The sequence below is a fragment of the Equus asinus genome, chromosome 21 (assembly GCF_041296235.1).
Source record: "Equus asinus isolate D_3611 breed Donkey chromosome 21, EquAss-T2T_v2, whole genome shotgun sequence".
NCBI lineage: Eukaryota > Metazoa > Chordata > Mammalia > Perissodactyla > Equidae > Equus > Equus asinus.
The window spans coordinates 71286405-71297979 of record NC_091810.1 but is presented as its reverse complement, the minus strand read 5'-3'; the positions used below and the strand labels follow the sequence as shown (position 1 = coordinate 71297979).

General features: G+C 42.3%; 1 protein-coding gene across 3 annotated transcripts in view; it reads left to right on the top strand.

The window, feature by feature from the left end:
* The first annotated feature begins 242 nt into the window (after nt 1-242).
* Nucleotides 243-11575, top strand: part of UBE2E2 (ubiquitin conjugating enzyme E2 E2) — a 335999-nt gene continuing 324666 nt past the window's right edge. The window contains exons 1-2 of one of the 3 annotated variants that reach the window (XM_044753980.2): nt 243-476; nt 5957-6140. In XM_044753980.2, the coding sequence (XP_044609915.1) occupies nt 5965-6140 (176 nt within the window). In that variant the 5' untranslated portion in view covers nt 243-476; nt 5957-5964. Of the gene's footprint in view, nt 685-5956; nt 6141-11575 lie in introns of those variants that run through there. The other 2 variants (XM_044753981.2, XM_014829841.3) reach the window with 2 other exon arrangements.

Sequence of the window (11575 nt, the reverse complement as noted above, 5' to 3'; positions counted from 1 at the left end):
CCGCCCCTCAGCCTGTTTCCTTAACCTCTCCCGGTCCCTGCCGTCCCTTCTCCGTGGGATGCCCCTGCCCACCCACGCCGCTGCCCGCTCGCTGGACTCGACTGTCACTTTACTTTTCCTCGCTTCCTCCCCGCCCCCTCGCCCAGCCGGTGGGGCAGCTCGCCCGTGCGCGCGCCCGCCCCCGCCCCCTCGCGGCCGCGCGCGGGGAGGAGGAGGGGCGGAGCGGGCCGGGGGGGCAGGGAGGCGCGCGGCGCGGCACGGCCGACGTGGGGCTCGCGCTCTCGCGGTCTCTCCCGGGCGGGCGCACGGGCACGCGCACTCGCGGGCGCGCGCGCGGACGGCCGGGCGGCGGCGGCAGCTCTCGGAGGCGGTGGCTTCACTTTCCAGGACTCAGGGGCGGCCACAGCGGCAGCCGCGGGCAGCAGCCTCGGGAGCCGGAGCTGGAACGGCCGGGGGCGGCGGCGGCGGCGCGGAGGGTGAGTCCGGGCGGGCGCGAGCGCGGCGGGGACAGGCGTGGCCGGGCTGTCCGGTGCGTGGTGCGTGGGTCCGGCTCGCGGTGACTAGACGGTCTGCAGGGGCACCCCGTCCTCGGGGCCTCTTCAGCCGCCCTCCCCCAGCCTCCGCAGCCCTCTCTTCCCACACTTGGGCTCGAGCCGGCGACCTGCGCGGACGCCCCTCCCTCAGGTATTCGCCCGGGCTGCGCTGGTGCCCCCCCTCGGGCGCCCTCCCCCTCGTGGGCTCCCCCCGCCACCTCCCCTCCACGTCGCAGGGCTCTGCTTACACCGTTTGAGCCCTAGTTCCCTCCCTCGCTGCTCCCCGGCGTGCCCCATTCCCTGCGCCCCCTCCCACGAGCCTCCTGCCCCGGTTTCTCGCCTTTTCCACCCCTCCCCCTCCTTCTCATCCACCCCCCCTTCTGCCTCTTCCCTCCCTGCCCATCTTCTACCCCCTTCCGTTCTCAGTTCCCCATCCTCCACCACCCTCCCAGCCCCTTCCCTCTCCCAGCCGCATTCTGGAACTAAGTCGTTGCAAAAGTACAGGATAAATGTCACGGTGGAAAGTGCCCGGCTCGATCTTTTGCTGTTTTCCCTAATTGCATAATTGCTGCACATGGTGTCTCTCCTGGCGAGTGCCGGGTCTGGCTCCTCCGCCGCCGCCGCACCCCCGTGGCCCGCCTGGAGGACACCTTGTGGGGTGTGTTTGTGTGTGCCCTGGTGTGGAGTGTGTGTTGTATTGGTCTTTTGTGAAGCCTAGCGCTTGTCACAGTTTGGAGCCGAAGCCCGTTTTTCTCTGGTCTCCTCTGCAGCCCCCACTGGCCTGGTTTGAAACTGGATTCTCTCTCTGGTCCCCCCCCTCCCCCCCGCCCCCGCTCTCATAATGTTTTGATCCTTTTGCCCTTTACCATTTCTAATGAAGATAAAGCGTAGCTTCTTGTGGCTTTTTTTCCCACGGCCAACCAGAAATGTCCAATCCATCTTCCGTTAAGGAAATTAAGGCCGCTTTAGAAAGACATCATCCTGTGCTCGGTGGCTGTTAGACCTATTTGCATGTTTTCAAGATTTATCGTTTTGTATTGTGTATTCTTGAGAGTCTACTCGAATATTTTTATTTAAAAGTACAATGGGAAGTGCTAGGGTTTACCTTCAGATTATCTCGCGCTTCAGAAAGATTTTGAGCTCTTCTTAGTTTTTTTATCCCTGATTCCTTAAAAAGTATGTTTCTGAATTTGTAATAATTCAGTCTGGACCTTGGAATCTAAATATTTGTGTTTACTCATACAGTTTGGATGCTCCTTGGCTCTTTAGAGTTTTTTGTGTGGGTTGATGCTGAGGGTTGATGCTGATGATGGAGTGTTTTCATATATTGTCAAACCCCATTCTATTTCCTCCAGGACATAGCACCTTTTCCTCAAAAATCGGATGTTTCACTATTATTTCCTGCATAAATATCTTTACAGTTAAAAGCTGACTATTGCTAGATGTGCATATAATATAAATTATTTTCCATGTTAGAAAAGTTTAGAAATGTGAGTAGGAAGACAGATAAGAAGATATCAAATGACGGAATTAAGCGTTTTCTTGTTGTAAAAGCTCAAACATTTGGTTTCGCAGTTTTATACCATGAGATACAGTTATAAGGCTTATCTGGACAGTAATTCGGATTTATGGAGTGACTATAGTTGCTTTTAGGTTATCAGTAATATTTAAAACCGAATCATTTTTATGGAGCGTGTGAGTTTCATTCACTGTATGTTGCTCGTTTCCAGGACTGTACTCAGAACCTAGAGCACACAGCTAATACAGGCTTAGATAATTTGTGTTGAAGAAGAAACAATTAAACTCTTAAGATAAAACATGTTTGAGGAAAGTCTACCTCACTATTTTATGCTTAGAAGCCAAGTTTTACTTTGAGTCTAAAATAAAAATATAAATTTAAATATCTTAATAACTTTGAAACTATCATCGAAGAGTAGCACTATGTTTTTAACCTTGGGACTTAAGTTTATTTTCCCTCTAGATTGCGTGATTGGATCAAATTAGCTATTTAGGAATTAATCTTAAAGATAATTTTAAAATCCTGATTTAGAAGATATTTAAAGAGTTTTAATTCAGGAAATTTTATTCATTTGTACTTCAGAAAGACAAAACACCAATTTCATATTTATAACTAATTAAAATGCTTGTAGGCTGCTTTTTCTTCATAAAAATTAGTTGCCACCTGAGTGGTACAATAGTTTTTTCCCCATACTTTTTTCTGTGGTTAGGCATTCAAAAAACAAAACCAGGAGAAATTTGCCTTCTTCTTGATATTTGAAAAAAATACGAAAACTTTGTTTCTAAAAGTTTCTATATTGGTTATTAGTGGCCTCAGATGAATTTATCATCTGTAGGTAAGATTTGGGTGAAATAACGTATCTTAGATCACAAGTGGAAATAATTTTTTTTTACTGTGAAACTATAGAAATTATGCCTTTATTTGGGTATTTTTAATAGTATTTTTAATAATTCTGTAGTGAGTCTAATTTTAGTCTGATATTCTGAAGCTGTTTATGAAATTTGGGTTTTGGATAATGGCTCAGATTACATCATTGAGTAGTCCTTTAGGTAATTATAGGCTCATGGCATTATTAGTTAATATGTAAGTGTACATAAATAAGAATATTAAGAATGTGTAGCTTTATAACTAATGTAATATACAGCTGAAACTCTAGGCTTAGTTTATTAAACTGAAGCCCCAGCTTTAGTAAAAAAGAATTTTATTTCATTTAGATTTCATGTAGTGGATTGCTTCTGGTTTAAGATGTATAAAATAATTTCTCACTCATTTCACATTTCTTAAAATATTGCTGGCAGCATTTTGCTGTGTCAGAGGGTCTTTCCCTGAGAATTGTTCTTTTTCTTACTTCCCTGCACATCTGTTCTTTCTAACATGCTCTTATGTGCATATTTATAAGGTTTTAAACTTGTGATATATTTTATCTGAAATAAGTGAGCCGAAAAAAAATCAGTGTTAAATCCAAGGATTAGAATTAAAGTGAAATAAAAATGAAAAAAAGCAAGAAATATGTTAGAACTGTTAGAGTAAGACGTGAAACATACTGATATAAAATTCCAGTATTCTATTAAGTGACTTTAGTGCTCATAAAAGATGTCACAGCTGTGGAGACTGATGCTCTCCATTTACAGAATAGGTGGAAAAGCAGTCACGTTTTCCTGTCAGTGTGTTTCAGAACTGTTTGGGCAGACCTGTTTTTGTTTGGCATGGGGGAAGGGAGCTGTTAGGGTTGAGAGGGGTGGTGGTGGTGTGTTTGTGGAATGTCTCACTGAAGGCATTGAGTGTTTTCTATTGACTCTTCCCCTCTGTGTGCTTCCTGATTCTTCCATTCTCTTGCAATGCTTTTTGGCTTGTCTTACATAAAAATTTCAATCCATTAAAGATCTGTATTACAAAATTGCTTTGATTTAGAGCAAGTTACAAGTTAAATCTTTGGTGGTGATGAATTTTCATTTTTGTCAACTAGCTATACATTTGGGCTAATTACAGTAATAAAAAACAGTGCTTTGAGGTACATATTAATTCTTATTCTTGATCATATCAAATACAGTTTTATTTCACGTCTTAATTTGATTGAGTAATATAGCATGTTTTTCAAAAGGTGTTCCATTTATCTGATTTGTCTGTGTGTGTGTGTGTGTGTGTGTGTGTGTGGAAGATTCGCCCTGAGCTAACATCCCTTGTCAATCTTCCTCTCTTTTTGCTTAAAGATTAGCCCTGAGCTAACATCTGTGCCAGTCTTCCTCTACTTTGTATGTGGGATACATCTGCAGCATGGCTGATGAGTGGTGTAGGTCTGTGCCAGGATCTGAACCCGTGAACCTGGGCTGCTGAAGCAGAGCGCGCTGAACTTTAACCACTCGGCCATGGGGCTAGCCCCCATCTATGATTTTTAAGGGTATATTTTGTGTTGTTAATGTCACTTCTTAAAGGTAGTTTTGTTTTTTAATGAAGAGGTGCCTGAGGATGTCACTGTACAGAGCTTGAAGTGGTTATTAGGTGGGAGTAACATGGCAAGCACAAGGCCCTTTAGAATCTGGGCATTGGTTTTGTCAGCTTGGTTTTGGATTTGTCAGTACACTCTAAGCTAGTTGGATTGTAAGGGATGTATAGTAATCAAATGCAGAAATCGATTATGATAGAATGACAGTTGAGAGGGGATATCCCTTTTCACTTAGCAGAATTTTTTGTGTCTGCTATCTAGGTTATAACAGTTACCTACATATCAAGGTACTGAGGAAATTGAGTTGGTAATCAAAGCTGCTTGGGGAGCATGAACTCAGAGCAAAGGGAATTTGAAAGCCTTAAGGGATATTTCATCCAGACTACAGGAAGGAAAAAAAAAGAATCCTTCAGTGTCTCAATACAGTCACTATCTCTTGTGAAACATGGTTGTTTAGTATATTGCTGGATCAATGCTGACACCATCATACAGTTCAGTTTTTATTTAGAATCGTACAGGCCTCTGTGTTCTTCTGTTATCACAAAGGATACTTCAAACAGTTGACTAGTTTAGAGGATTTTAACCTTAGCCTAGTCCTGAGGATTTATTCATTGGATATGAAAGTGTCTCCCATTTCTCTGTTCCTGTGGCTGTTTGCTAACCTGTGTTATATCACTTAGTATATTGGCTTACCCACTAGACCAAATTTTTCATGCTGTGGGACCAAAGGGCCTAGCACAGTGTCTGGTGGAGAGTAGGCCCTCAATCTTTTTTTTTTTGAGAAAGCTTTATTGACATGTAATTCACATACTATAAAATTCACCCTTTTAAAATGTGTAACTCAGTGGTTTTTAGAATATTTAGAGTTGTGCGACATCACCATTATCTAATTTAAGAATGTTTTCATGACCAAAAGGAAACTCTATACCCAATAGCTGGCCTTCCCCATTCTTCCCTCACTCCTAGCCCCTGGCAACCACTTGTCGACTTCTGTCTCTGGATATGCCTATTCTGGACATTTCATATAAATGCAGTCATACAGTTTGTTGTCCTTTGTGATTGGCTACTTTCACTTGGCATAATGTTTTCAAAGTTCATCCATGTTGTAGCATGTAGATACTGTACTTCATTCCTGTATGAGTCTGGATGATATTCCATTCTGTGGATACATCATCTGTTAGTGGACATTTGAGTCGTTTCTTCTGTTTGGCTCTGTGGCTAATGTTGCTGTGAACATTTTGTCTATATATCTTGTATGTTTTCATTTCTCCTCTCAGTACATGTTGAATGGATGAAAGAAAAGTTTTGACAACTCTCAAAGCTGTTTTGTAAATGATGAACTTATTCATTTTATATCAGCTTTACTTGTTCTACTTTGAGGGTCACTTTCTCTCTGTTCTCAAGGTACCTTACTATAGTCCTCCCATAACTGAATAAATGATTTTTGATTCTTTAATCCAGGATCTAAAATGTCCACCGAGGCACAAAGAGTTGATGACAGTCCAAGTACTAGTGGAGGAAGTTCTGATGGAGACCAACGTGAAAGTGTTCAGCAAGAACCAGAAAGAGAGCAAGTTCAGCCCAAGAAAAAGGAGGGAAAAATATCCAGCAAAACAGCTGCTAAACTGTCAACTAGTGCTAAAAGGTACCTTAATTATTGTAACCTTTTTTATTTTAAGTATCAATTTATTGTCTTGAGTTCTGTCTTTCTGTTGCATTTAATCATTTTTCTGGGACGTGGACCATGAAGTTCATATATTTTTTTTCTCCTTCAATATTAATTCTTTTACATGGTTTTAATTGTAGGCAATATGAACTTTTTGGTATTTAAAGTCAGTTAAACAGCATGACAGCCAGCCGTGGTGGTCTAGTGGTTAAGATTTGGCACTCTCACCACTAAGGACTGAGGTTCATTTCCTAGTCAGGGAGCCACGGCCTGTTGGTCGTCATACTGTGGTGGCTGTGTGTTGCTGTGATGCTGAAAGCTATGCCACTTGTATTTTAAATACCAGCAGGGTCACCTGTGGTGGACAGGTTTCAGCAGAATTTTCAGACTAAGACAGACTAGGAAGAAGGACCTGGCCACCTACTTCTGCAAACATTGGCCATGAAAAAAAGCATTTGTCTGATATAGGGCTGGTAGCTAAGAGGAGGGTGCAAAAAGATCCAGCAGGGTTCTGCTCTGCTGTACACAGAGTCGGAGTTGACTCCACGGCACAAACAAAAACAGCATGGCAAATTCACAAAATACGTATCCGTATTGTGTTCATGTGTGTTTGTGTCTTGTTAGGTGAGCATATATAGGAAAACACATGTGAAAGTGTGGTGGTTTGATTTATGGTTACTTGACCATAAATATTTTATTCTATTCAGTAACACAGAATAGAGAGTAGGAATCTAATGAAATAGATTACTGAAGTAGTTATTGAATGATAGTGTATTTGCTACTACTCCCTGTTAGTAAAGTGAGAAATGGTGGAGTTAGCAACAAATGCATCCTGGTTTCATAATATTAGGCAGTGGGTCAGTCTTGATACAGATTTTCTTTTTCTCTAGAGAATAGATAGATCTGGAAGGTAGATATTTGAATACTTCTCTTGCCACATCAATTGCTTATGCTAATTAGCATGTCATTGCACTCAGCAAGGGGAATCTGCTTTAATATTGTTAAACTATAGAATATCTGTTGGAAAATAATTTAAAGATAAATTTAGTAGAGTCTTCCCTGATCCTGTGATTTAATGTTATTTTGTTTTAATACCTTTTTTATATCAAATAGGAAATGTAAATAAAAGCAGTCTGTAAATTTTAGGCATAGTGGAATGTCTGAATGTTGACTGATAGCTTTATATTTTATTGGATAGTGTGGATTGGGGGAATTCCTTTTCCGAAGATCAAAAACCATCATGGTCAGTAGACTTTGTTTTCCTCTGGTCTAGTCAATCTACAGGATTGGGAAGAACCTTCTTAGGCCCACTGGTGGGATGTGACTTTCTAAGGAGAGATGTTGGAGTGATGGTGAGGGGTCAGCAGACCATTCCAAGGGACTAGGGTAGTCAATTTCCCCTTCTCAGAAGTGTGTTGCTGATCCCTGACCTCTGTTGAAGGAGTTGTGTGAAAGTCAGATAGGCTGGAACTTTAAACCTTTAAACTTCTATACTAGAACATGCCTGTGTGGGGAAAAGGGTTCAGTTTGTTTTTGCTATCCCACCACAAGTCCAGAGGGCCTCAGCTGGCCGACCTGGCCCCTCTGCTGTCTGCTACAACACAAAATGGCCTGTTGCTGGGAAGTGGGAGTGGAGATAGGATGGATAAGAAAGGTGGGAATGGAGAAAATACAAGCCTTGAGATGAAAGATAGGAGGCTGGGGGTGGGTGGGTAAGAGAGATTCAAGTGCAGATTGTGGCCCTGTGTAAATGAGGAAACTAATTCAGTCCTCAGCTTCTCATAGTGAGGGTTTTCACAGGGCCTTTTCAGCTTGTTAGAAAAGGGAGAGGAGGGGCTGGCCAGGTGTGTAGAAGTAGGGTTCAGAGAGAGCTTCTGCTGCATCTATGCTCTGCTTTCCTGTGAGCATCCTTATGACTCTTAGTTTGTACTCTTTGTCAGGTAGTTTGTTTGTCTCTGTTTTGTTTAATTCTTTTTCTGGGGTTTTGTCCTGTTCCCTTACTTGGATTGTATTCCTTTGTCTCCTCATTTTGCCTCTTTCTCTGTGCTTATATCTATGTATTAGGTAGGTCAGCCACAGCTCCTAGTCTTGGAGAGGTGGCCTTATGTAAGAGATACCTTATGAGGCCCAGAAGTATGCTTTCTTCTCCTCATCAGTTCCAAATGTTCCAGGAGTGTCCCCTGTGTGGGCTCATGCATCCTTCTGTTGTGGCAGGGTTGCTCTTGCTGCAGGTGCCTGGGGAGGCTAGGCTGTCCCCACAGCTGGCTGGTTTAATGCTCAGCTGCGTGTAGCTGCTATGGACCCTACAGTCATTTTATTGGGTGTGGGGAGCCCCAGTACAGTTGGCTGCAAGGTGTAATAGCACATTTTTGTTGCAGTTTTTGTGTTGAGGAGGCCCCCAGTGTGGCTGCTTGCTAGGCTCAGGGGCTTACAATTGCTGTAGGCCTCAGGTCTGCAAGGCTGTTGTCAGCTCTCTCAGAATCACAGTTGAGTGCAGCCAGCCCCAGGCATGGGAGCACCCACTTGTTTCAGGTTTTGGAAGGTGGGGCTGTTCCCCTACGTGGCTATTTGAGAAGAACAAGTCTGCTGTAGCTGACAAGCCCCACAGCTCACAGGGCCACACACCCTGTCATCACAGTCCTGCCCTGTGCAGGGGCCTGGCCCACTGAAGTGGACCCAGCAGAGGCCCCACACATTCCACCAGTGCAGGCCTGCTCCTCACACATGCCTTGCCCCGCAGAGGTGGAGCCACTTGCCCTGCTGCAGAGTTTCCAGGCACCCTACTTATGGGGGCCCTCAAGTTGCCTGCAGGCTTGCTGTTGTGTGGGACCAGTCCCTAGGGTGGGCTGCCTGCCCTGGCTGAGCTGGATTAAATTGGTGCTCAATCATGTGGGGCAGACCCCTGGGCTAACAGGCCAGGGGAAGAACTCCAATGGCCTCTGCCAGAGTCTGTGTCAGCATACCTATACTAGGTCACAAAAATGGCTGCTGCCAATGTTTCAGTCCCTGGGGAGGTCTCACCTCTCACCTAAATGCACGCAGAAGCTATCTGGTGCGTCTCTTTTCACCAAAGGACTGTGCACCTTTCTTTCTGGTGGTTTTAGGTTGTTTTCTGAAATAGCTGAATTTGTGTGTGGGCCCTTTAAGAGCAGGCTTTTTTCCCCCTTATGTCTGATAGCTTTTCTGGGGGTATACCTGGTTGTAGCTAATAGCCAATAAAGCCAGATGTCATGACACTTGCCTCCATTGTGCTGAGTCCAAAAGCTGCTTGTTGTGGTAAAGTTTCCTTCCTCAGATCCCCCACCCTTCCAGGGAAGGCTTCATACATTAAGATTTCTCCTGGCTGTCCATGGAGCACCATGGCTAAAAGCTGTTATTTTTCTCCCCAGAAAGGAACTTCTGCCTCTTCCATTTTAGTCTGCACTGTCCCTTGTTGAGAGGATTCTTTTTATCCAGTTTTCAGTTCCCTCTTGGGTAATTGTTCCAAGAGTAGTAGTGAATTTGTTGTGTCCATGGGAGGAGGCAAGTTCAGAGTCTGCCTATGCTGCCATCTTGACACTGTGATTTTATTGGACGCAGTTTAGTAGTGTTCTAGGAATGGCATTTGATTTTTGACTCTAAATTTTCGTTGGATTTAAAGATTGAGTCCAGTGTATTCCATTGTGAACTTTTATTATATGGACTTATCTGAATTTGTTTTCTACTTGAGGATGCAGTAGTACTCTATAGATAATCTCTCGTAATTACTGCGTTTTCTTGATTCCAGAGGTACATTTAAAAACTTTTCAATGTTTCTGAAATCAGGATGCATCTTAAAATTGTTTTGCACAATCATTTAATTGAGGATGTCTTAAAAATCAGTAGTCTCTTAGAATCACAGATACATGGTATATATCACATTCAGAATTAAACTTGAGGCTTATTATTTGCCATGGTTCTGTGTTTTCTAGGTTAATTCAGAGACTACTTTGAGATTTAAAAAACTTTTGTGATTAGTTGCGTGATGTTTTCTTCTTGAGAATAAGTTCACTTTGGAAGATTTTGACCAGTTGATTCAATTGGTTAGAATAGGGATTCTCAGGTGACTGAGGAGTGCAGTCCATACGAGACTAAAGAACGTTATCTAGGTGGGATGAAGGGGTTTTTTTTTTAATAACTGCTAAGAAAACACCTTTGTGAATCACTATGTCCATATATTAATACTCCTTGGCCCTGAGTGAGTTATTGAATTTTCTCTAACCTAAAATATATGTGTGTGTTTTAAACAGGTCAGCACGTACATACTGCTTTGGTTTTCTGAACCATTAATTCAATATGTTGATGTTAAAATGAGTGCATCATATCTTCTCCATTTTGTATAATTTTGGTATCATATTCTTCAATCAAATCTGAATGGATCATTCTTTTCTTTCCCCTCTCTTCTTCTTAGCACATGACAGTCACATACAGTAGAACTCTTGCCATTCTTGCAACAGTTATTAGATAAAGTCTTACAAACTGAAATTTAGTTCTTATTTTGCTTCTGACTTGTCTTAGTAGTTATGTGCGGTTGCTGACTTTTGTATCATAATAACCAAAGCAGTGGCACTGCCAGATGGAAATTGGGAATTTAGGTGGTGGTTTAGTGATTTATGTCTAAAGAAATAATTTTGTCTTAAAGGTTCTGATAAAAGAAAGGTCTTTTTGTTTGTTTCACTTAGCAAGATAATTGACTGTCTTTCACCTTACCAGTGTACAGTAACTAGCCTTAGTTTCCTTACTCTTAAGTGGGGGCTGTTAAAACAGTAATTCTTGCAGAATTCTGTAAGGTTTATTTAATTCACTTTTAATAGCCTAAGATCATCTTGTAAAAGGTACACGGTAAGTGTGAATTACTGATACTTTTTCATTTTTCTTCACCCTAAGGGACATTGCCTGAAATAGCTACTTTCCTTACCCCACATGTCAAGACTGAGAAACTTAATACATACCATGATCACAACTTTTGAGATAGAATTGAATTGCTGTCATTGAAAACAGCGGGACATCTTGCAACCGTTTAAATAGCAATTCTTAGTATAATCTTTTCTGTCGAGAAATACAACCACTCTTAGGTAACAGTGGCTCAAAATATAATATATTGACTCATGGCTCAGAGTTGTCAAGTTTATCAGTAAATTGCTTTTGTATTGAATAATTAGATTTGGAATTATAGGCATCCAGAGGGGTTCCAGTTCTGTTATAGAATTCTATGACAGAAAATTATGATTTATCAAATTTTTTTAAACCGAAAGGGACAGTATAAGCATAAAGCAAGACGAATTATTTGAAAATCCCAAATAAGTTCTTTTATGTTAAAAACAGTTTTCTTTGACAGTCTAAGCATGCTCTTTGCAGTGCCTATTCTTTTGGTCCTCTTAGTTTAAAAGACAATG